The following is a 27,290-nucleotide window of genomic DNA, read 5'->3' on the forward strand; positions in this document are numbered from 1 at the left end:
AAATGCCTTTCAGACGGATGCGACACTCTTTAAATAGCTAAACTATTGAGGTGTGACCACCGGACATTCAAACATTTTGTTGCGAATAGTCAACTGGGGCTATTATGGGCTATGCAAATTAACTGCAAAAGACTTGAGAAGAATTAAACGTCAAACTACCAGGAACCCATTATCCTCCAGTGCCACCGTATTCCAGAACTGCAACCTACCTGGAGTGTTCAGAAGTACAAAGTGTCAAGTGCTCAGAGACATGGTCAAGAAGACTGAAACAAGACCACCACTGAATAAGATTCACAAGTTGAAGCGTCAAGATTGGGCAAAGAAATACCTGAAGACAGATTTTTCAAAGGTTTTATGGACAGATGAAATGAAAGTGACTCTTGATGGACCAAATGGATGGGCCCGTGGCTGGATGAAAGGGCACCACTTTGAGTCAGGTGCCAGCAAGGTGAAGGAGGGGTGCTGGTATGGGCTGCTATCATTGAGGATGAGGTAGTTGGACCTTTTCGGGTTGAAGATGGACTGAAACTCAACTCCCAAACCTACTGCCAGTTTCTGGAAGATTCTTTCGTCAAACAGTGGTACAGGAAGAAGTCCTCAGCATTCTAGAAGGCCATGATCTTTATGCAGGACAATGCTCCATCACATGCATCCAAGTACTCCACTGCTTGGCTAGCCAGCAAGGGTCTCAAAGATGCCTGAATAATGACCTGGCCCCCTTCCTCACCTGACTTAAATTATATTGAGAACTTGTGGGCCCTTCTCAAACGTGAGATTTACAGTGATGGAAGACAAAACACCTTTTTGAACAGCATTTGGGAGGCTGTGGTTGCTGCTTCAGCGACAATTGATCGTGAACAGATCGAGAAACTGGATGGAAGGCTCATGGCAGTTATTGAAAATAAGGATGGCTATATTGGTCACTGAATATTTTTGAAAGGCCAAAAATGTTATATAATTTTGTGTTACTTATCTGTTACACTTACTCTAAAAATTGAGAATAAACAAGTGAGTTGAGAGAATTTTTTTGTAATTTAGTTGCCTAATAATTCTGCACACTAATAGTTGCCTAATAATTGTGCACACTTATATATTTCCCTGAGAAAGACACAACTCACTTTTCCTTTGTTAAACATTCAGGTTTGAGGTTCAATAACATTTTGGATTGACTGAGAGCATTGTGTTTGTTCAACAATAAAATGAATCCTGAGGAATACAATTTGCCTAATAATTGTGTAGGCTTGATTACCAACAATGACGAGACGGCCCACAGGGAGGAGGTGAGGGCCCTCAGAGTGTGGTGTCAGGAAAATAACCTCACACTCAACGTCAACAAAACAAAGGAGATGATTGTGGACTTCAGGAAACAGCAGAGGGAGCACCCACCTGTCCACATCTACGGGACAGTAGTGGAGAGGGTAGAACGTTTTAAGTTCCTTGGCATACACATCACGGACAAACTGAAATGGTCCAACCACACAGACAGCGTGGTGAAGAAGGCGCAGCAGTGCCTCTTCAACCTCAGAAGGCTGAAGAAATTCGGCTTGTCACCAAAAACACTCACAAACTTTTACAGATGCACAATCGAGAGCATCCTGTCGGGCTGTATCACCGCCTGGTACGGCAACTGCTCCGCCCATAACCGTAAGGCTCTCCAGAGGGTAGTGAGGTCTGCACGACGCATCACCGGGGGCAAACTACCTGCCCTCCAGGACACCTACACCACCCGATGTCACAGAAAGGCCAAAAAGATCATCAAGGACAACAACCACCCGAGCCACTGCCTGTTCACCCCTCTATCATCCAGAAGGCGAGGTCAGTACAGGTGCATCAAAGCAGGGACTGAAAGACTGAAAAACAGCTTCTATCTTAAGGCCATCAGACTGTTAACCAGCCATCACTAACATTGAGTGGCTGCTGCCAACATACTGACTCAACTCCAGCCACTTTAATAATGGGAAAATGTATGTAATCAATGTATCACTAGCCACTTTAAACAATGCCACTTCATATAATGTTTACATATCTTGCATTACTCATCTCATATATGTATATACTGTACTCTATACCATCCACTGCATCTTGCCTATGCCGTTCTATACCATCACTCATTCATATATTTTTTTTATGTACATATTCTTATTCATTCCTTTACACTTGTGTATAAGGTAATTGTTGTGAAATTGTTAGGTTAGATTACTCGTTGGCTATTACTGCATTGTTGGAACTAGAAGCACAAGCATTTCGCTACACTCGCATTAACATTTGCTAACCATGTGTATGTGACATACAATTTGATTTGATGAAACTGGCTCTCATGAGGACCGCCACAGGAAAGGAAGACCCAGAGTTACCTCTTGAGGATAAGTTAGAGTTAACTGCACCTCAGATTGCAGCTCAAATAAATGCTTCACAGAGTAACAGTAACATCTCAACATCAACTGTTCAGAGGAGACTGTGTGAATCAGACCTTTATGATCGAATTGCTGCAAAGAAACCACTACTAAAGGACACCAATAAGAAGAAGAGACTTGCTTGGGCCAAGAAACACGAGCAATGGACATTAGACCGTGGTAATCTGTCCTTTGGTCTGATGAGTCCATATTTGAGATTTTTGGTTCCAACCGCCGTGTATTTGTGAGACGCAGAGTGGGGGTGCTTTGCTGCTGACATTGTCAGTGATTTATTTAGAATTCAAGGCACACTTAATCAGCATGGCAACCACAGAATTCTGCAGCGATACGCCATCCCATCTGGTTTGCACTTAATGGGACTATCATTTGTTTTTCAACAGGACAATGACCAATGACACACCTCCGGGCTGTGTGAGGGCTATTTGACCAAGAAGGAGAGTGATGGAGTGCTACATTTTGGGGCAGCAGGTAGGCTAGTGGTTAGAGCGTTGGGCCAGTAACTGAAAGGTTGCTAGATTGAATCCCCGAGCTGACAAGGTAAAAAATCTGTCGTTCTACCCCTGAACAAGGCAGTTAACCCACTGTTCCTAGGCCGTCATTGTAAATAAGAATTTGTTCTTAACTGACTTGCCTAGTTAAAGGTTAAATAAAAATAAATAAAATCTTAAGACCTGGCCTCCACAATCACCTGATCTCAACCCAATTGAGATGGTTTGGGATGAGTTGGACTGCGGAGTGAAGGAAAAGCAGCCAACAAGTGCTCAGCATATGTGGGAACTCCTTCAAACTTGTTGGAAGCATTCTAGGTGAAGCTGGTGGAGAGAATGTCAAGAGTGTGCAAAGCGCGCTTCAACGCTTGGCAGTCCAGTTCTGTGAGCTTGTGTGACTTACCACTTCGCGGCTGAGCCGTTGTTGCTCCTAGATGTTTCCACTTCACAATATCAGCAACTTACAGTTGACTGGAGCAGCTCTAGCAGGGCAAACATTTTATTAAATGACATGTTTGAAAGGTTGCATCCTATGACGGTGCCACTCTTTGAAAGTCACTGAGCTCTTCAGTAAGGCCATTCTACTGCCAGTGTTTGTCTATGAAGATTCCATGGCTCTGTGCTTGATTTTATATTCCTGTCAGCAACGGGTGTGGCTGAAATATCCGAATCCACTAATTTGAAGCGTCCACATATCTTTGTGTGTATATATTGTGTATCTCTACCTTAAACTGACGGATTTTAGTGGGATTTTTTTATTAAATTACTTAGATTGACGCACATGAGTCAATAGACTCCTAAGGATTTTAAACCGACACCAGTGTCAACGACGACTCCTCACTTGGACCACTCATGCTACAGTATACAATGAAGGGAAATGAGACATTTTGAATTTAAAATATGAATTGTTTCTCGATAATGCAAAGCTTTCTAGAGCCTTTGCCTTACATCACAAGTTAGCATTTGTAGTTCATTAAGGTGAAGTTTTTATTGTATTTAGTATTTGGAGTAATTGAGTTAGGAAATTACGAATGTAATGATCAAATATAGAGCAAGGAGAAAATTAACTCTTGCTTTTTGTAGTCCCTTCACCATCATTTTTATATATATATATATATACTCCTAATATTTCACATGGGTTGGTTCAGTGCAGACCTGGGTTCAAATACTGTTTGAAATCATTTCAAATGCGTAAGCTGGGCTTGATTGAGCTTGCCTGGCGCAATGGAAGTAATATAATAGTCGCAAAAAAGCAAACCCTACCCATCTGGTACTTTAGACAGGCTGAAGCAAACGCTAAATATATTGGAAATATTTCAAATAGTTGTTGAACCCAGGTCTGAGTTGTTTGGTGTTAGTGTGTTGAAGTGTAATGAGATCCACCCTAGGTATGTCTTTTAATAGATTGTTCCTGTCTGCCCTGCTAACAGGGAACACGTTCTGTCTAATTTAAGGTCAAGAGCAAAAATACACACGAAGAGGCACAGTGACAAAGTGAACAGAGGTACATAGAACACAGACCTGGGTTCAAATACCATTTTTTTTTTCTGGATCAAGAAGGGGCTTACAGTGCCTTCAGAAAGTATTCATATCCCTTGACTTATTCCACGTTTGTTGTGTTACAGCTTGAATTCAACATTTATTTCTAAAATAAATGTCTTAGCCATCTACACACCCTTTTTTTTTTATGTTTTCAAATTTGTTGAAAATTAAATGGAATAATCTCATACAGTACCAGTCAAAAGTTTGACACCTACTGATTCAATTTTTTTTTTTTTTTTACTATTTGTGTGCAAAGCTGTTATCAAGGCAACGGGTGGCTACTTTAAAGTATAAAATATATTTAGAGTTGTTTAACACTTTTGTGGTTACTACATTATTCCATATGTGTTATTTCATAGGTTTGATGTCTCCACTATTATTCTACAATGTAGAAAATAGTAAAAATAAAGAAAAACCCTTGAATGAGTAGGTGTGTCCAAACTTTTGACTGGTACTGTGAGTATTCACACCCCTGGGTCAATACTTTGTAGAAGCAACATTGGCAGTGATTACAGCTGTGAGTCTCTGGGTAAGTCTCTAAGAGCTTTCTACACCTGTATTGTGCAACATTTGCCCATTTTATTCTTTTCAAAATCCTTCAAGCTCTATCAAATTGGTTGTTGATCATTGCTAGACAACCGTTTTCAGGTCTTGCCATAGATTTGTATGTATACTGAACAAAAATATAAACAGAACATGCAACAATTCTAAAGATTATACTGAGTTACAGTTCATAGAAGGAAATTAGTCACTTGAAATAAATAAATTAGGATGTTGATGTCCTGGGTTGGCGTGGTTACACATGGTCAGTGGTTGTGAGGCCGGTTGGATGTACTGCCACATTCTCTAAAACGACGTTGGAGGCAGCTTATGGTCGAGAAATTAACATTAAATTATCTGGCAACAGCTCTGTTGGACATTCCTGCACTCCGCCTGCCAATTGCACGCTCCCTCAAAACTTGAGACATCTGTGGCATTGTGTTGTGTGACAAAACTGCCCATTTTACAGTGGCCTTTTATTGTCCCCAGCACAAGGTGCACCTGTGTAATGATCATGCTGTTTAATCAGCTTCTTGATATGCCACACCTGTCAGGTGGATGGATTATCTTGGCAACGGAGAAATGCTCACTAACAGGGATGTAAGCAAATTTGTGCACAACATTTCAGAGGAATAAGCTTTTTGTGCGTATGCAACATTTCTGGGATCTTTTATTTCAGCTCATGGAAAACGGGGCCAACACTTTACATGTTGCGTTTTATATTTTTGTTCAGTACAGATTTAAGTCAAAACTGTAACTTGGGTTACTCAGGAACGTTTACTGTTTTCTTGGTAAGCAACTCTGTTTTAGGTTATTGTCCTGCTGAAAGGTGAATTAATCTCCCAGTGTCTGGTGGAAAACAGACTGAACCAGGTTTTCCTCTAGGATTTCGCCTGTGCACAGCTCCATTCCTTTTCATTTTTCTATCCTGCAAAAATCACCAGTCCTTAACGATTACAAGCATACCCATAACATTATGCAGCCACCACTATGCTTGAAAATATGGAGAGTGGTATTCAGTAATGTGTTGTATTGGATTTGCCCCAAACACAACACTTTGTATTCACGACAAAAAGTGAATTGCTTTGCCACTTTTTTTTGCAGTATTACTATAGTGCCTTAATGCAAATAGGATGCTATTGGAATATTTTGATTTATGTACAGGCTTCCTTCTTTTCACTCTGTCAATTCGGTTGGTATTGTGGAGTCACTACAATGTTGTTGATCCATCCTCAGTTTTCTCCTGTCACAGCCATTAAACTCTGTAACAGTTTTAAAGTCAGTTTTAAATCCTTCATCCCCGGGAACTGAGTTAGGAAGGACGCCTGTATCTTTGTAGTGACTGGGTGTATTGATACAACATCCAAAGTGTAATTAATAACTTCACCATGCTCAAAGGGATATTCAATGTCTGCTACCAATAGGTACTCTTCTTTGTGTGGCATTGGAAAACCTTCCTGTTTGAAATTCACTGCTCGACTGAGGGACCTTACAATTATCTGTATGTGTGGGATACAGAGATGAGGTAGTCATTCAAAAATCATGTTAAACACACTGATTGCACACAGATTGAGTGCATGCAACTTATTATGTGACTTGTTAAGCACATTTTTACTTCTGAACTACTTCTGAAACGAAGTGATTGAATACTTTTTGACTCAAGACATTTCTGCTTTTTATTTTGTATTAATTAAAAAAAGAATTGAAAAACATCATTCCAGTTTGACATTATGGGGTATTGTGTGTAAGCCAGTGACAAAAAAATCAAAATTGTAATCTATTTTAAATTCAGGCTGTAACAACAAAATGTGAAAAAAGTCAAGGGGTGTGAATACTTTCTGAAGGCACTGTAGGTGGTGAACGTGGCAGGGGGCGTGGCAGGGGATGCGGTCAGCTCATTGGCCCTGCTGAATTTGAGGCCCCCATTTTAGCTGTGTAGGGAAAGTTTGTCATTTAAGACAATTTCTCAATCAATCAATGAAATGTATTTAGAAAGTCATTTTTTACATAAGCTGATGCCACAAAGTGCGATACAGAAACCCAGCCTAAAACCACAAACCGCAAGCAATGCAGATGTAGAAGCATGGTGGCTCGGAAAAAGGGTTGAGATTATAATAGTATGTGGCCAAGATGTTCAAACGTTCATAGAAGACCAGCAGGGTCAAATAATCAGTGGTTCTAGAGGGTGCAACAGGTCAGCACCTCAGGAGTAAATGTCAGTTGGCTTTTCATAGCCGAGCATTCAAAGTTAGACAGCAGGTGCGGTAGAGAGAGTCGGAAACAGCAGGTGCGGGACAAGGTAGCACGTCCGGTGAACAGGTCAGGGTTCAATAGCCGCAGACTGAACAGTTGAAACTGGAGTAGCAGCACGACCAGGTGGACTGGGGACAGCAAGGAGTCATCAGGCCAGGTCGTCCTGAGGCAAGGTCCCAGGTCCTCTGGGAGGAGAGGGAGAGAGGGAGAATACTTAAATTCACCCAGGACACCAGATAAAACAGGAGAAATACTCCAGATATAACAAACTGACCCTAGCCCCCCTGACACAAACTATTGCAGTATAAATACTGGAGGCAGAGACAGGAGGGGTCGGGAGACAATACCCCCGAACAGGGCCAACCAGGCAGGATATAACCCCACCCACTTTGCCGAAGCACAGCCCCCACAGGGATATCTTCAAACCACCAACTTACAAGGCTGAATATAACGAAGATCTCCCCCACGGCACGAACCCGAGAGGGACGCCAACCCGGACAGGAAGATCATGTCAGTGACTCAACCCACTCATGTGACGCACACCTCCTAGGGACAGCATGGAAGAGCACCAGTAAGCCAGTGACTCAGCCCCCATAATAGGGTTAGAGGCAGAGAATCTCAGTGGAGAGAGGGGAACCGGCCAGGCAGAGACAGCAAGGGCGGTTCGTCGCTCCAGTGCCTTTTCGTTCACCTTCACACCCCTGGGCCAGACTACACTCAATCATAGGACCTACTGAAGAGATGAGTCTTCAATAAAGACTTAAAGGTTAAGACCAAGTCTGCGTCTCTCACATGGATAGGCAGACCATTGTAGCGTACGTGTAGGTATGTACGGCAGGACCAAATCAAGAGAGATAGGTAGGATTAAGCCCATGTAATGCTTTGTAGGTTAGCAGTAAAACCTTGAAATTAGCCCTAGCCTTAACAGGAAGCCAGTGTAGAGGCTAGCACTGGAGTAATATGATCACATTTTGGGGTTCTAGTCAAGATTCTAGCAGTCGTGTTTAGCACTAACTGAAGTTTATTTAGTGCTTTTTCCGGGTAGCCGGAAAGTAGAGCATTGCAGTAGTCTAATCTAGAAGTGACGAAAGCATGGATTAACTTTTCTGCATCATTTTTGCAATGTTACGTAGATAGAAAAAAGCTGTCCTTGAAATAGTCTTGATATGTTGGTCAAAAGAGAGATCCGGTTCCAGAGTAACACTGAGGTCCTTCAGTTTTATTTTAGACGACTGTACAACCATCAAGATTAATTGTCAGATCCAACAGAAGATCTCTTTGTTTCTTGGGACCTAGAGCTAAGCTAGCATCTCTGTTTGTCAGAGTTTTTAAAAGTAAAAAAATTGCCGCCATTCTCTTCCTTAAGTCAGAAAAACCAAACTTCCAGGGATGGCAATTTTGGTGTTTCACCATGTTTCATCGAAATGTACAGCTGTGTATCATCCGCATAGCAGTGAAAGTTAACATTATGTTTCTGAATGACATCACCAAGAGGTAAAATATATAGTGAAAAGAATTGTGGTCCTGAAACAGAATCGTGAGGACAAACCATCCACAGAGACAAACTGATATCTTTCCGACAGATAAGATCTAAACCAGGCAAGAACTTGTCCGTGTAGACCAATTTGGGTATCCAATCTCTCCAAAAGAATGTAGTGATCGATGGCGTCAAAAGCATCACTAAGGTCTAGGAGCACGAGGACAGATGCAGAGCCTTGGTCTGACGCCATTAAACGGTCATTTACCACCTTCATACGTGCAGTCTCAGTGTTATGATGGGGTCTAAAACCAGACTGAAGCGTTTCGTATACATTGTTTGTCTTCAGGAAGGCAGTGAGTTGCTGTGCAACAGCCTTTTCTCAAATGTTTTAGAGGAATGGGAGAGTCGATATAGACCGACTGTTTTAGAGCAAAGTTTTGCATCTCACTATTTTCAATGTCTGCGGTGCTGCTGGTAGCAACGCAATTTCGCTGAGTCTACCTTTAAGCGCAGGGACATTTTTTTTGTCATTTCTAAAGCAAATTTCCTACAATTCTACAGATATTGCCATGCAGTTGAGAGAACATTGTGCAGTTTTAAAGCATATTTTCTGCAATTCCATGCATTTTGCCATGGCTAATGCTGTGTTCTTTTGCTCAAGCATAATAACCAAATCTATACTGCTAAATTCATTGTTTTGGAAATTTTCATTTTGTCCTTTGCTGTCAAAGATTATATTCTTAAAAAATATACATTCTGGCCAGTTTATTAGGTACACCACTCTCCTACAGACAGTGACTCACGAGGCCGTGGCTTGTTATATAAAGCAGGCAGCGACACATTCAGTTACTGTTTGATTGAATGTTGGAATGGGCAAACAAGTGACCTAAGCGACTTTGAGCGTGGTATGATCGTCATTGCCAGGCGCTCCGATTCCAGTATCTCATAAACGGCCTGCCTCCTGGGCTTTTCACACACAATAGTCTGTCTAGGGTTTACCGAGAATGGTGCGACAACCAAAAAACATCCAGTCAGCGGCAGTCTTGTGGGCATTGATGAGAGGTTGAAGGAGAATGCCAACAATCGTGCAAGCTAGGTGGGCAAATAATGGCACAGTACAACAGTGGTGTGCAGAATGGCATCTCGAAATGCACAACTCGTTGGTCCTTGTCACGGGTGGTCTACTGCAGCAAACAGACACACGGGGTTCCACTACTATCTGCTAAAAACAAGAAGAAGCGGCTCCAGTGGGCACGCGATCACCAACACTGGACAATTGAGGAGTGGAAAAATAGTTAGCATTGAAAGCATTTTTCCATCCTGAAAAATATCAGATAAAGGGAACCTGAGGGAACATATAACACAACAATTACATACTTTATTTAATTTATTTCAGAAACCAAGTTATCCAACACCCAATGCCCCTTTGTGAAAAAGTAATTGCCCCCTTACACAGGTTCTTACTGTGGAATGCAGTGTTTGGTTTTCGCCAGGCATAATAGGACCAGTGTCATCCAAATGTTATATTTTTTAAATTATTTGTCCATAGAACATTCTTCCAAGAGTCTTGATCATCATCCAGGTGCTTCAAAAAAACTTGAGGCAACTTTTTGGATGACATGGGTCCCACTTATGCCTGGTGAAAACCCAACACTGCATTCCACAGCAAGAACCTTATACAAACGGTCAAACGGTCAAATGGTGGTGATAGTGTGATGGTTTGGGGATTCTTTGCTGGCTGAATCATTTCAAATACTTTAGCTGTGCTTGATTGAGTTTGCCTGTTGCAATGCATTCAAGTCCCAAAAAGTGCAAACACCAACCACTACAGGCAGGCAGGCTAAAGCAAATTCTCAGTATTTGAAAGGTCTGATAGAAACATATTTTCTATTGTAACTGATACATTTACATTTGTCATTTGGCAGACGCTCTTATCCAGAGCGACTAACAGTAGTGAATGCATACATTTCATTTCATGCATTTTTTTGTACTGGCCCCCCGTGGGAATCGAATCCACAACCCTGGCGTTGCACACACCATGCTCTACCAACTGAGCCACAGGGAAGGCAAATGATACAGATTAAATTATGTTCTCTAGGGAAGAGAAATGGGATACCTAGTCAGTTGCACAACTGAATGCATTCAACCGAAATGTGTCTTCTGCATTTAACCCAACCCCTCTAAATCAGAGAGGTGCGGGGAGCTGCCTTAATCGACATCCATGTCATTGGCGCCCGGGAAGCAAGTGTTGTTGGGGGGGGTTAACTGCCTTGCTCAAGGGCAAAGCAGCAGATTTCTCCACCTTGCGGGCTCGGGGATTTGAACCAGCGACCTTTCGGTTACTGGCCCAATGCTCTTAGCCGCTAGGCTACCTGCTGCCATATAAGTGGCAATGTGAATTAAGCTATTATTATTATTAGTAGTAGTACTGTTGATCTCATCCCAAGTGGTGAACATACCATATCAAACACGGTGTAATGAGCCACATGATTCACCTGAGCCATATGCAATTATGCAAGTTATTTGGATGAGTAGTGATACTGATATTCATGTACCTATGCATGCAGTGGTGGACAAAGTACCCAATTGTCAATGACTCAAGTAAAAGTCATCCAGTAAAATACTACTTGAGTAAAAGTCTCTAAAATTATTTGGTTTTAAATATAGTTAAGTATCAAAATAAATAATTTAAAATTCCTTATATTAAGCCTGTTATGAACAGGGCTGGGTGCTGTGGTGCTTTGGGTCTGGCGTGTATCCATGCAGTACACAAAGAGGAAGTGACATTGAGAAGTGAGCGTAGATTGACACTTGTGCTTTCTCTCACCATACCCACCTGATCTAAGAGTAGTTTCAGGGCAGGTAGATGTTCACTAGGTTGCGTCCCAAATGGTACCGTACTTCCTATGTATGTAGGGATATGTAGGGAATAGGGTGCCAATTGGGACACAGACCCAGAGATGTCATATCCTGTTCTGTGGGTTCACAAATACAGAAGAAAAATGTATCATAGAGGAAGTTGTCAATAGCAGCCTTTGGGGGAAGTTTAATATCAGTCATAGAGCTATGCTACAATGCTTCGAGTCCTACTCCTTCGATGGTATTAACCCATTGCTAGGGTATTGGGTTTTTCCTGGTTGGTACATGTATACATTGCCAATTGTAGCTATTTGGTATAAGGTCTTGCCTTTCACTTCTTCTAATTTTAAAGAGACATTCCGCTCCAAAATCAAAGTTTGACCGATGTTTTCAGAGCTCAAAAGTGGTCTAATGTAGATCGTCCATGTCCCAGGCCATTTGTTTTGTAGATGCAGCTATATGTCACAATCCGAAATGAATAAATGTTTTTCCAGATGTGTGGTTCTTTGGGCTGAGGCATATACAACCAATTGCATGGGGTGTGGACGCATCATGAAATTAGACTACCTTTTGATGTAGGTAACCTGATGTAAATAAATCCAACTCAAGCAACTCTTTCTCTCTCCTTTTTATCTCTTGCTTTCTCTCTCACGCCACACAAGCTTTAATTAGCTAACTCTAATCCTAGCATTCACTGCTCACAGGAGTTCACAGGATTTACCCTGCCTCACAGGGCAACCCAGTTAAACACACACTCACTCTGTATCTCAGGGAAAAAATGTACCTCCCACTCGCTCCTCTATGTTGACATAACCAGGTATCCACATTGCGTAACAGTGACTTTGAATACAGTTGGTTTGCCTCTCTAAAAAGGTGTGTTTGTCAATGAAATGACGAGTGAGGTAAATACCGTGAGTGGCCTGGATGGCATGTGTCACAGTTAGTGTTAGCAGAGAGGATTGTGGGTGTTGTAGTGCTCCTAGTACTCATGGATTGTCCACTTCCTGGTCTTTAGGAATGCCTCAGGCCTTTTTTATCAGAGAAAGTGGGACATGAAACCATCAGATCGTCCAATTGTCACATTATACTGCTCTCTGCAAATGTTTTTTCTTTCTCAGCGGGTGTTTGTATATTATTTGTAAGGTTTACACCTTGTCCCTGATCTTGTTGTTTTCACTGTGCTCTTTTGACAGGATTCAACAGTTTACGAGAAAGAAAAGGACATCATCTCCATCGTGAGTACACTCATAGCCACTGCTTTCTTTCCCTCAACTACTGCCTTTTCTAAAAACTGTTCCTAATTCTAAGTTAATTGAAAGAATTTTCTGTATCTGTTGTTTATTCAATAAATTGATGTTTTGATTAAATCTGTCCCTACTCAAATACACTACATGACCAAAAGTATGTGGACACCTGCTCGTCAAAAGCTCATTCCAAAATCATGGGCATTCATATGGAGTTGGTCCCCCTTTGCTGCTATAACAGCTTTCACTCTTCTGGAAAGGCGTCCACTAGATGTTGGAACATTGCTGCGGGGACTTGCTTTCATTCAGCCACGAGCATTAATGAAGTCGGGCACTGATGTTAGGCGATTAGGCCTGGCTTGGCAGTTGGCAAAGGTGTTTGATGGGGTTGAGGTCAGGCCTCTGTGCAGGCCAGTCAAGTTCTTCCACACCGATCTTGACAAACCATTCCTTTATGGACCTCGCTTTGTGCAGAAGGGAATTGTCATGCTGAAACAGGAAACGGCCTTCCCCAAACTGTTGTCTCAAATTTGGAAGCACAGAATCATCTAGAATGTCATTGTATGCTGTTGTGTTAAGATTTCCCTTCACTGAAACTAAGGGGCCAAGCCCTAACCATGAAAATCAGCCCCAGATCATTATTCCTCCTCCACCAAACTTTACAGTTGGCACTATGCATTGGGGAAGTAGCGTTCTCCTGGCATCTGCCAAACCCAGATTTGTCCGTCAGACTGCCAGATGGTGAAGCATGATTCAGCACTCCAGAAAACGCTTTTCCACTGCTCCAGAGTCCAATGGCAGTAAGCTTTACACCACTCCAGCCAACACTTGGCATTTTGCATCTTAGGCTTGTGTGCGGCTGCTCGGCCATGGAAACCCATTTCATCAAGCTCCCGACGAGCAGTTCTTGTGCTGACGTTGCTTCCAGAGGCAGTTTGGAACTCGGTAGTGAGTGTTGCAACTGAGGAAAGATGATGTTTTACATGCTTCAGCACTTGGGGGTCCTGTTCTGTAAACTTGTGTAGCCTACCATGTCGCGGCTGAGCCGTTGTTGCTCGTAGACGTTTCCACTTCACAATAACAGCACTTATAGTTGACCGGGGCATCTCTTGCAGGGCATAATTTTATGAACTGACTTGTTGGAAAGGTGGCATCCTATGACGGTGCCACATTGAAAGTCACTGAGCTCTTCAATAAGGCCATTCTACTGCCAATGTTTGTCTATGGAGATTGCATGGCTGTGTGCTCGATTTCATATACCTGCCAGCAACGGGTGTGGCAGAAATAGTAAAATCCAGTAATTCGATGGGGTGTCCACATACTTTGGTATATATAGTGTGTCTACTAGATGTGCAGTGCAACTCCCCAAGACTAATTTTATTGTAATCAACTATGTGTGTTTTTTATCCCTGTTCACTCCTCTTTCTGTAGGTTTTACACATGTTCCCCACCCCCACCTGTCAACCCTTCTAATTTAGTCTGCCCTGCGCGCACAACCCATGTGTAATTCCTAGTATCAGGCTACGTTTGGAACTGCCAATCTGCGGTCAAGAAGGCTGAGTTCATGTCAGCCTATTTTGCCCTTAAATCCCTCCACTTTTTGGCGCTGAAAGAGACATGGATTACCCCAAAGAACACTGCTACTCCAGCTGTTCTATCGTCTTCTGACTAAGTGTTCCTTCATAGTCTGAGAGCATCTGGATAGTCGCGCTGGTGGCACAATGCTACTAATTTCTCCAAAGTCAAGATTTTTTATATTTTCCCCCTCTCTAACCTGTCTATCTCCTCATTTGAATTCCATGCTGTCACTGTCACTTGTCCACTCAAGCTTTATATTGTTGCCATCTATCACCCAACATTTGCTCTTCCTTAATGAGCTTGACACCTTGATGAGCTAATTTCCCAACAATGGCTCACCACTCATCGTACTGGGTGACTTCAACATCCTAACACCTGACTTCGATGAATTTCTTTCCGCATCTTTCTTTCCTCACCTTTCCTTTTGTTGACTTCTCCTTTTCCCAGTCCCCTCCCACTCACAAGGCAGGCAATGTGCTTGACCTCATCTTTACTAGAGTCTGTTTGCCTACTAATCTCACTACAACCCCCCTCCGTGTCTCTGCTCACTACTTTGTTTATTGTTCCTTTCCCTCTCTCCAGCAACCTAAACAACTCAGCTCCTACCCAGACGGCCATGCACCATTGCAATCTCCGCTCTCTCTCTCCCATTACTCTCTCATCTTCTATCCTATCATCTCTACCTTCTGCTAAATCCTTCTCTCCTGTCTCCTAATTTTGCCTCTTCAACCTTACTCTCCTCCCTTTCCACATCCTTTGACTCTCACTGTCCCCTTTGCTTCCGACTGTCTCGGCCCTCCATTCCTACTCCGTGACTGACTGACTCACTGCGAGCTCATAGAATAGGGCTGCGGGCAGCTGAGCGGAAATGGAGGAAAACTAAACTTCCTGAGTACCTATCATCCTTCCACTCCTTCCTCTTTACCTTCTCTTGCTTTGTATGCCCTGCTAAAGCTACTTTTGCCTCTAGATGTATCTCTCTATATTTCAAGCTTTTTTATATGTATCCTCTGCTTTTGACACAAGCATCCCATCCTCTTCTCAGGGCTGGATGTCTCAGGCTCTGCACACTCTTGTATTGCATCCTACCTGGCAGGTCGCTCCTAGCAGATGACTTGGAGAGGATATGAGCCTACACCACATGTTTTCACTACTGGTGTCCCCCAGGGCTCAGTTCTAGGCCCTCGTTTATCTATATACAAAGTCACTCATTGCGCAAGGTCTCTCCTATCATTGCTATGCGGATGACATTCAACTACTTTTCTCCTTCTCCCCTTCTGACACCCAGGTGACAACACGCATCTCTGCATGCCTGGCAGACTTTGTTGTCGGCTCACTACCTTAAGCTCAACCTAGACAAGACAGAGCTCCTCTTCCTCCCGGGGAAGGCCTGCCAGCTCTAAGACCTCTCCATCACGGTTGACAACTCGGTATCCCCCTCCCAGAGTTCAAAGAAACTTGGCATGACCCTGGACAACACCCTGTCATTCTCTGCAAAAATCAAAGCAGTGATTCATGCTCTACAACATCCATAACGTATGACCCTTCCTCACACAGGAAGCGACGCAGGTCCTAATCCAGGCTCGTGTCATCAACCTTCTCAAATTCTCCCATGTCACCCCGCTCCTCCGCTTACATCCACTACAAGACTATGGTGCTTCTCTTCGGAGCAGCAAGGGGAACTGCTCCTCCCTACCTTCAGGCTATGTTCAAACCCTACACCCCAACACAAGCACTTGGCTATGCTCAAACCCAATGGGGGTCAGCTCCTGCTCAGCCCAAAGCTCTTCTCTGTCCTGGCACCCCAATGGTGGAACCAGCTTCCTCTTGAAGCTAGGACAGCAGAGTCCCTGCCCACCTTCCGAAATGTCTAAAAACCTACCTCTTCAAATAGTATCTTAAATGAATCCCAGAGAACCCCACCGCCCACACACACAAAAACAATCCTAGTAGTATTGACTTTACTGATAGGTACTTTATTGATACGACTGTGATATGTTGTTGTCTCACCCAGCTATCGTAAGGTGAATGTACTAATTGTAAGTCACTCTGGATAAGATCTGTAGAAATCAAATTGTAGACCCATATAATATATCACATATAAGTGAAACAATTTTTCATATACAACATCTGTCTGTCCCGTCAGTGTCGTCAGTTGGAGGCAGTGTGCGATGAAATCCTGAACTGCAGTCCAGAGGCGCTCCTTACCCACACTGCCCAGCTGGAGAGTGTTGACTTGGTGCCTGTCTCCCCCGGCGATCACCTGGTAACTGGCCCATTGTCAATGTCAAAAATGTTAACGAACCAATCAGATCTGGGACCGGCTTGGGCTCTGTCTGTTTCTTCCTTTGCCTCTGCCATGTCTCCCTCTACTTTTGGTTAGTCAGGTTGGTCAGACACAGTGAAAATCAGAACACCTTCTATTGAGCGCCTTCTGCCTCTACCTTCTGTCTCTACCTCTATCTTACTAATCTGACATAAGTCCTTTAGGTCAGCCTGGTCGTCCTTTAGGGATGACTCATGTTTTCTCCATCTCTCTCTGCTCTACATTTCGAACTTATTACTTCTCTCACTCTCTGTCCTCCTTATTTCCCTTCTGTTTAATCATCCTCTCTGATCATTTCTTCAAACTTCTTGTACACTTTCCTCCAGCTCTCACTTTATGCAATTAGTCCTCACTCAACCTCCATTGTTATACAGTGCCTTCGGAAAGTATTCAGACCCCTTCACATTTTGTTACGTTATAGCCTTATTCTAAAATGGATTAAAAAACATTTCCTCAGCAATCTACACACAATACCCCATAATGACAGTGACATTTTGTTTTTACAAACTGAAATACCTTATTTACATAAGTATCCAGTCCCTTTGCTATGAGACTTGAAATTGAGTTCAGGTGCACCCTTTTTCCATTGATCATCCTTGAGACATATCCTCAACTTGATTGGAGTCCACCTGTGGTAAATGCAATTGATTGGACATGATTTGGAAAGGCACACACCTGTCAACATAAGGTCCCACAGTTGCAAAAACCAAGCCACGAGGTCAAAGGAATTGTCCATAGAGCTCCGAGACAGGATTGTGTCGAGGCACAGATCTGGGGAAGGCTACCCCAACATTTCTGCAGCATTGAAAGTCCCCAAGTAAACAGTGGCCTCCATATTTAAATATTTTCTCCCCAATTTTGTGATTACAATCTTGTCTCATTGATGCAACTCTCCAACGGGCTCGGGAGAGGCGGAGGTCGAGTCATGCGTCCTCCGAAACATGACCTGCCAAGCCGTGCTTCTTTAACACCTGCTCGCTTAACCCTGAAGCCAGCTGCACCAATGTGTTGGAGGAAACACCGTTCAACTGTCAGTCTGCAGGCGCCGGTACGCAAAAAGGATTCGCTACAGCGCAATGAGCCAAGTAAAGTCCCACCGTCCAAACCTTCCCCTAACTCAGATGACGCTGCGCCAATTGTGCACCACCCTATGGGACTCCCGGTCATGGCTGGTTATGACACAGCCTGGCATCGAACCCTAGGCGGTAGTGACGCTGCAACACTGTGATGCGGTGCCTTAGACCACTGCACCACCCGAGAGTCTTTTTGTCTCCATAATTCTTAAATGGATGAAGTTTCAAAGCACCAAGATTCTTCCTAGAGCTGACCGCCCGGCCAAACTGAACAATTGCGGGAGAAGGGCCTTGGTCAGGGAGGTGACCAAGAACTGGATGGTCACTCTGTCAGAACTCTAGAGTTCCTCTGTGGAGATGGGAGAACCTTCCAGAAGGACAATCATCTCTGCAGCACTCCACCAATCAAGCCTTTATGGCAGAGTGGCCAGACGGAAGACACTCCTCAGTAAAAGGCACATGACAGCCCACTTGGAGTTTGCCAAAAGACACCTGAAGACTCTGACTATGAGAAACAAAACTCTCTGGTCTGATGAAGCCAAGATTGAACTCTTTGGCCTTAATGCCAAGTGTCACGTCTGGAGGAAACCTGGCATTCATCCCTATGGTAAAGCATGGTGGTGGCAGCATCATGCTGTTGGGATGGTCAGCGGCAGGGACTGGGAGACTAGTCAGGATTGAGGCAAAGATGAACGGAGCAAAGTACATTAAAATCCTTGATGAAAACCTGCTCAGGACCTCCGACTGGGGCGAAGGTTCACCTTCCAACAGGACAACGACCCTAAGCACACAGCCAAGACAACGCAGGAGTGGCTTCGGGACAAGTCTCTGAATGTCCTCGAGTGGCCCAGGCATAGCCCGGACTTGAACCCGATCGAACATTTCTGGAGAGACCTGAAAATAGCTGTGCAGCACCACTCCCCTTCCAACCTGACAAAGCTTCAGAGGATCTGCAGAGACGAATGGTTGAATCGAGTATAGGGTCTGAATAATTATGTAAATGTAATATTTCATTTTTTAGCCAAAATCTCTAAAACCAGTTATTCTTTGGCATTATTGGGTATTGTGTGTAGATTGATGAAGAGAAAATTATTCAATCACTTTTAGAATAAGGCTATAACGTAACAAAATGTGGAAAAAGTCAAGGGGTCTGAATACTTTCCCGAAGGCACTGTAGGTGTCCACTTTTCTCTCTTTGCTGTTCCTAGGGTATTAGAACTTGGCTGGCATAGAGGATTTACTGCAGTCTGGTGCATGTCACATTGCACTGCAGTGATCTAAAACCCTATTGTGTTTTAAATCCACAGTCAGAAGAATCTCATAGAAAATGAATATAGAATTTCTTTCAAAATCTAAAATGTTCATCATGAGAAATGGAATATAGAATCTCTATGATTGATCTGCTCTAGCTGCCCAACAGTCTTTTTCTCACCCAGATCTGGGTTCAGATAGTATTTGTATTCTTTCCCCTCCTTTTCATGTTTGGTTGAGCCTGCCTGGAGTGCCAAATCTGCAGTTTTGCAACTTCCATTGGTTCTTTCACTCAAGGCAAGCTCAATTAAGCGTAGCTAAAGCACCTGAAAGAAAACAAATATGTGTTGTTCCACCAAATGAATACCTTTTCACACCAATATAGAATTGTATATGTCAGTTTTTTATTAAGTGCCCTTTTAATATAGACCACATGGAAAATTCAATAAATAGATTTTTTACATGAAAAAAAATTCAGCATTTTGACATGTCACTCTGTGCACCTTCTGTGACTTCTAGGAAGATTTTAACCCACTTAACCCCAACATTTCTGCAAGTTTTCACCAACATTGTATGCCCCTCGTTATTGTTTTCCTTTGACAGTCATTTCTGAAGATTATTATTTATTTCATGTGATTATAATCACATGAAATGCCTGTCCCTAATTTCAAGGTCAACCCTGTTGCGTGAATTAAACTTTCATTTTAAGGTGAGGAAACTATTCCTTTTTAAATATATTTATCAAATGAAACATTTAACTTCTAACATTTAACGTCAAATCAAGTGTTAAAGCAGGTGAACTCTTTTTGGTCATTTTCTCGTGTTTTGTGGCGGAAAACTGAGCGGGTTGAGCATAACACGTCAACCCTGTTACCCATAAATAGATAGTAGGTATGTGCATTGTTGTGGAATTTCTTACACAGGGACACTCAAAATCAATCTTAAATCAATCATTCTGTTTATTGTCAGCGTGCTGGAGAGTTTCCAACCAACTCAATGCACCATAGTACACATGTCAATCAGGAGCTCTGCCTGGGCAGTCCCAGCGGTTGTCTTATATATGGCTATACACAGACAAGTTATATTTGCATAATTAATTAATCATTACCTTTTTGTTTCATTCACTAGACCAACAGATACTGGTTCATAACGTGACAAACCAATACCTCACGAGGCTTCTTCTCTCTAAGCTGAAACTGAGATATCTTTCGTTCTCAAAACAAGGTCTGGGCGTACTGCCAAATTGCAGGTACTTATAGTGAGGATTCAGCCACATGCATGAACACAGAAATTGGTTTATTGAACAGCACGTGACTAGAACATAGAAATTAGTTATAAGAAAAACACAAACATTAAATTTCCCATTACGTTCCATCCTCTTATCACTTGTGTGATAATAATAATTTTATTTTAATTTAAGAGTTTAGATTTGAGCTTCTATATCAAAACATTCTATACTCTTAAGGGAGGGAACTCAACACAGAAAAAACCCAGACAATTCATAATTTCAAACCCTTCATTCTGGGTTGTACGATCAAATTAGTATGGTAATACTATAATCATAATAAAGGTTATATTTCTATTAATGGGAGTGAGTATCAAAAATACACACACATGCTCAAGGGATCTGTAGATTCAGAGGTGAATAAATCTTTGTGTTATCCATTGTTTCCATATCTCTTACCACAATCGGGTTGGATTGACATATGTTTTTTCACTAACTGTCCCTGGGACATCAACTTAGGCAAAATATAAAACCCAGTTGTTTAACAATTCTGCTAAGACCTTCAAAAGGTTGGTGCTTGCTTACAATGCTTGCTTCACAATGTCCACAGCCTTTAAATGTTCTTCTAATTTTTCTGTCTTATTGGAACATGTTGTCAGGCATGGTTTGTCTGATAGATGTTATTTCTATGTAAAATATTCTGTAACAAGTGTTGTTTTTGTGCTCCATGGTGGATCTATTCATAATTATTTAAGAGATGTAAACAGGTTAAGGGTTTAGATGACCTTACCCTCAACTTGTTAAAAGAAAAAAACCTTCAATCATTACGCATCGTCCGTATCTACAGGGGGAAATAGGAGCTCATCCAGAGTAGGCAGCTCATTAGTGTCATCATCATCTGGAGGAGCAGAAAACATGTTAGCTGCTGAAATCTTATCAGCCAGAGAGGCACAGATCGCCTTACAGCATGTTAATAACATTTCACAGGGAAGAGAGAGAACACGTTATAAGTTTCACACCAACCTTGATAAGAATGAGGTTGGGGCATGGTTAGTCCAAGCCTCACCTTTCCAAATCATAATTATAACTATTGATAAATGATCAAACCCAAATTTAGAATGACAGTCCTTAGTGCTTCACGTTGGTTCTATTACTTTCATTTAAGACCCTCAACTTAGCACACACCAATACTGACAGAATTTACATTTACATTGACATACAGTATATTCATCTTATATTTTTAGCATCAACTTTTCTCATCACTTGTGATAATGATAGATTGGTGTCTCAATGCGTTCTTAGTCTAAATTACTATACATTTCACAGTGTGCAGACTTCCACAATCAACCTGATACCCCAAATAAACAATTTTGGATAAGCCTAAAATCAATCATGGGCACTGTTGAACAAAGGCACTCATCCTTCCTGCCATTTCTTCATTTTCTTCTTCAGATAGGGTTTCAGTTTGTCCTTTTAATGGCATATGTTCAACGTGGATGGCCCTTGATAATGAGCCGCCACTGTCCTTTACAGTCCATTATGTCTTTGTCCATTTTCCTACCAGTACACCAGCAGTATGAGAGAAGTTTGGACTGGATCTCTCTCCATGGACCCATGTCGCACTCCTGAGAGAAAAAGCATGACAGAAAAGACAGTTGATAGCTTCGATTGGATGCTGTGTACAGGTTGCTGGCTCAGACTCAGGTCTCACAGTAGAAGTGAGAGGACCATTTTGAACGCCATTGTCCCCATTACTTCAGCCGGTTAGAGGATGTGTTGAGGTTCACACTGTTCTTGGTCAAATTATCTTCCAATCATCTAGATACCATCTGTGGTCACCTTCGCCATAACCTCGAGAGAGGACAGACCAGAACAACAGTAGTTGAGGGCATTTCTAATTTACTGTATGACAAATTATTATTACTATCTGATTCAGGAAATCCAGCCTTCCTAAAACAAATGTAAAAGAAAAAGAGAATAACACCACACAGCTGACACCCCCCCCCCCCCCTTCCCCCACCCCCCAATTGGCTTATACTCCCCGATCATCTTGGCGATCTCACTGCAGAGTTACAGGTCTGGGAGTCAGAGGGCTAATCCTTAGGGAGAAATCCAGACACTCCAGCAGACCCAATCTGGTGAGATTTGTTATTGAAGCAAGAAAAAAAAAACGACAACAGCAATACACATCTTCATATAAAACTACAGATGGGGAAAACTTCAATCCATTTGAAGTAACTGTCATCCAATACCAACATCTCTTTTTTTCTTTTACAGGCAGGCATGTGAAAAACATGTTTGGTTATTTACTGAAGGGCCCCAGGGGACCGGTAAATTCCCCCTTTGGACTCATGACTCACATCTTGATTCATCCGTCCCAAAAAAACAACACTGCCTGTTAAATCAAAAGTAAACAAATTAGAATAACAAAATAAATAATTGTATCCCATAAGGTAATGGTAAAACAGACTAAAGACAGGTGTCCCTCATTGAGGTGCAGCGCTCTCTCTCTGTCCGAATCACACAGGACTATTGATAAATTATACACTTCTTCTTAATTATTTGTTTTTACATAGCCCATAAAAAACTGTCTCCTGTCTTTGTAGTGAGGGTGATCAGGCCTCACCAGGAAAACCAAACAGAGGTCAGTCAGCCCTATTAAGTGAGTTTTTTTCCCCCTGTACCTCAGACATTATTTAATTTTGTTTTAAACATTTTGTGTATCAGGTTTACATTTGGTTTTTCAGTACATTTCTTCAAATCAAGATAATTTACATGTGTGCAAACAAAACTCTGACAGTAGAAACTTTCATTTGTGTTTAGCATCTTTTCTAACCCCTGAAAAACCCACTAAAACCAAATAAAAAGACCCCACACCATAAATCAATATTAACACCACTAACAAATATTAATTAACAGGTGGGTTGTGTGTGGGTTCTGGCGTGTGTGTGTGGCAGAAATCGTAGGGTAAACACAAACAAAATGGCCAGGCCTTGCTTCATTTGGGAGGTCCCTTAACAGCTGGATCTGGGCATTTTTAGCTGCTCTCCCAAGGCACATGCCTCAGGAAGCCTTTCAAAGGGAGAGATACAGAATCATTGATAAATATGAAAAAAAGGTAATAGCAGACATTCCATCAGTCCTGGAAGAAAGAAAATTCACATGTACTTAGTTTTCATTTTAATCAGTCCTAAAAATTCTTAATCATTAATCGAGTTTACTGCATCTTGGGCAGGAAGTCTTAATTTTCTCATGCATATACAGAATTATACTTCAGACACATGAGATGATACGGTGTCCTGTAAAGCTGAATAAGGCACATTCTAAAGTTAAAAAAATATCTTGTAATCTTAATCTTTTTGACCTGTTGCATTGACATACAAACTGTTCCAAATTTCCCCACTGTGTCTCTCACAGCCTGTTTGAGTTCAGTGTGTACTGACGGCTAACTACTGTTCCACAAAAAGCTTATCTTAAATTCCAAACAACAGATGACTTAAACACGAGAGCAGTGGACCAGGCCTTGAAGAGTGAGTGGCCTCTAATTTAAGTCGCAATGCTCAATCCCTCTGTCTTACTTCTTCAAATGACAAAAATATTGTATTATTGGATTGCTATCTGAAAGCCAATTACCATTCACTTTGGTACTTTCATTAGTCTCTATAATCTGTTTACTTCAACCTTGACTCCCTTCTTCCCAATAGGAAGACCTTCTCAATCTACTACTTATACACATGGATCACTCTCAAACAACATTCTGCTTTTCCCACTATTGCAAGGTTTAAAACAGAACAAAACAAACATGATACTTTTCTCCATATTGGAAGGCATTGTTTCATTTTACTATACCTTGAAATAGTTACTCTATTTTATTACCAATATCTGTTAGATATTCACTTTCTGCTTCAATATTTATTACATGTCTATTATTTTAAGATTCATATGTAACGCCTTGGAGGGATCAATATGTATTAACTTGGTTAGCACTGTCTCAGTCCCCAGTAGATGGCATGCTGTCCATACTAAGTCTCTACCTAACGCTTTAAACGGTTGAGTAGGTGAATACAGAAAATCATTGGTTCTATTTAACAGGATATGGGCTTATTTCAAAATGCATTACCAGGGTGGAGGAAATCTTCTAAGCGTTTTATAGTTGATTAGGGGTAAATCAAGTCCTGTACAATACTTTAACCTTATCATACCTCAAATGATCCATAAAGGAACCACTCTACGTGTGGATGTGCAAGTTGTAAAATATAATTTTTCTATTCTTACTTCTTCAGATCATCATAATAACCTATTATACTCAATATTATGTTACTTTAACTCTAGTAACCTTTTGTGTTACATCACAAATTCTTCCTTTACGCCAGTGTTCTATTCATACAGGGGTTTAGATATTTGCACTAGTTCTATTTAACAGCATATTCGGAAATACTTATCTTCTTTCATATCTCCATACATAATAATGTTATACATCAAACTCCACTGATGAGTCATGTTATCCTCATGTAATGTAAAGTCATGTTAACCTCAGAGACGTGTTATCCTCATTACGAACGAGACACGTTATCCTCTGAGCCATTTTACGTATGAGATTTCTGAGACATGTTATCTCTACCTTTTAGATCCAACAGCTGTGTTGGACAGACCCCTAGATAACGTTATGATCAACTCACACACCACTGGAAAACACAGCTCACATTCACTCCATATTCACAATGGAGCTAGTCCCCTGACATCTCTCAATCACTCAATTCTTAATAGCAAAATTTCAATCCATGTATTATCCAAATTTCAATCAGCTCTTGTTATCCAAATATCAATATTTCAGCTTATTCCATATCTCGCAATCACACAACTTTCACTTAGTACTATTCCCAAACACACTCGGTAATCTCCTCATTACCCCATGTGCATCGTCAATGATTCTCTCTTGTCGTTACTTGCTATGAACCATATGGATCATCAACAGTTCTCTTGCCGCTACTTGCTATACATATTTTTTCTTTTATTTTTTTATTTAACCAGGTAGGCAAGTTGAGAACAAGTTCTCATTTACAATTGCGACCTGGCCAAGATAAAGCAAAGCAGTTCGACACATACAACAACACAGAGTTACACATGGAGTAAAACAAACATACAGTCAATAATACAGTAGAAAAATAAGTCTATATACAATGTGAGCAAATGAGGTGAGATAAGGGAGGTAAAGGCAAAAAAGGCCATGGTGGCAAAGTAAATACAAAATAGCAAGTAAAACACTGGAACGGTAGATTTGTAGTGGAAGAAAGTGCAAAGTAGAAATAGAAATAATGGGGTGCAAAGGAGCAAAATAAATAAATACAGTAGGGGAAGAGGTAGTTGTTTGGGCTAAATTATAGATGGCTATATAAATAACAACCCGTATTCAAAAATACCTTGTTATTTTGTAGTGGCTGCAGACAACAAAGACATGTCTTCTAAATGCCTACAGACAGCTGTCAGCGGGGCTTTCCATGGTACCGTTACGCCCTCGCTCTAGTCTTCTCATACAACTAGTGAATAGTCTTCTCTCTATAAGACTATGTGTACCTTTTTATGCGTTACAGGCCTTGATTTTATTTATTTTTTTAAATTATACAGATTCATATAAATTGACTTACTGAAATCAGTTGCCGTCCCTCAATTGTTCAGATGATGTGTCTCCTCCTGGGCAGCTCACAGTAAGGGTCTGTTCTGGGCGGGTCTCGTCGTCAGACAGGAATTTCCCTCACGCTTCATAAAATGCGCCACTGGTTTTCCTCATTGACCCCCACTGGAAAGCTCCGCAGGCAGAATCAATCATCCTTTTTGTTGACGCCAAATTGTTGTGGAAATTCTTACACAGGGACACTCAGTCAATCATCCTGTTTATTGTCAGCGCGCTGGAGAGGTTCCAATCAACTCAATTGCACTATAGTACACATCTATCAGGAGCTCTGCCTGGGCAGTCCCAGCGGTTGATGTATGTATGTATGTATGTATGTAAGTATGTGTGTGTATGTATGTATATACAGACAAGTTATATTTGCATGATTTAGCATAATTAATTCATCATTACCGTTTTGTTTCATTCATGTGACCGACCAATACTAGTTCATAACATGTGACAGACCAATACCTCACAAGCCTTCTCTCTAAGCTGAGACCTTGAAACTGAGATCTTTCGCTCTCAAATCAAGGTCTGGGCGTACTGCCAAATTGCAGCTACTGATAGTGAGGATTCGCTCAGTCAGCCACTTGCACGAACACAGAAATTGGTTTTAAAATTCCCAATACAGCATCTTTCCCTTTCAAGACGATTTGATACGTATCTGATATGATACAGAAACGATCCGTTTTAGTTTTAAACAATTAGGTGCGATTCGGTTTGATTAGAGGAACGAATTGATGCAATTCGATGTGATATGATTCGATGCACTAACATTTGTTGCACAAACGCATACACATCTCAAGAGGGTAAATAAAAAAATCCTCTAGTAAGTGCCAAATAAAGTAACAGGGTTGATCGTACGAGTGCGTTGCCCTGTTATCTTAAACACTACACAAAAGGTACTAATTTGGTGGAACAACCCAAATAATACCCAGGTCTGTTCAAGTCTCATCTGACCATCATTATCATCTCTCCCTTCATTTTCAGTAAACAAGAGCTGGGCCATGTTCATTAGGCACCAAACGTAAGAAAACATACTGAAAGAGGGAAGGACTACCTGAACGTCCAATAAGAACCGCTTGTCTTCGTTTCTATTGCAAAACGTTTTGCTACGTTGTACGCGCTAATGAATGCAACCCTGGAGTCTGAGGGACGTGGCGGTGGCCTTTCAGATTCAGATCTATTTTCAAATCTGCTCCAGTCAATAAGTCATTATTAGAGGCATGTCTACAAGCCCCAGGAATCATGTGATGTGTATTGATCGTGGCTGGGCCGTGCATGATCATGATTCACACGGCTCCCCTTAGTGTACCTGTGCAAAAATCAAACAAGGGAGAAATGAC

General features: G+C 41.7%; 1 protein-coding gene and 1 long non-coding RNA gene across 2 annotated transcripts in view; one reads left to right on the top strand and one right to left on the bottom strand.

Annotated features, from left to right (window-relative positions):
- The window catches only part of LOC115162587 (connector enhancer of kinase suppressor of ras 2), an 88,305-nt gene that overhangs the window by 27,621 nt on the left and 33,394 nt on the right, over window positions 1–27,290 (top strand). The window contains exons 5-6 of the mRNA XM_029714039.1: window positions 12,770–12,811; window positions 16,545–16,664. Coding sequence (XP_029569899.1) covers window positions 12,770–12,811; window positions 16,545–16,664 — 162 coding nt within the window. The remainder of the gene's footprint in view (window positions 1–12,769; window positions 12,812–16,544; window positions 16,665–27,290) is intronic.
- Window positions 19,431–26,095, bottom strand: LOC115162590 (uncharacterized). Its single transcript, XR_003869584.1, has 2 exons — window positions 25,919–26,095; window positions 19,431–22,124 (listed from the first exon to the last, which is right to left on the bottom strand). It is a non-coding gene; the product is annotated as an uncharacterized LOC115162590 (long non-coding RNA).

The sequence above is a fragment of the Salmo trutta genome, chromosome 25 (assembly GCF_901001165.1).
Source record: "Salmo trutta chromosome 25, fSalTru1.1, whole genome shotgun sequence".
In the NCBI taxonomy this organism is placed as follows: domain Eukaryota; kingdom Metazoa; phylum Chordata; class Actinopteri; order Salmoniformes; family Salmonidae; genus Salmo; species Salmo trutta.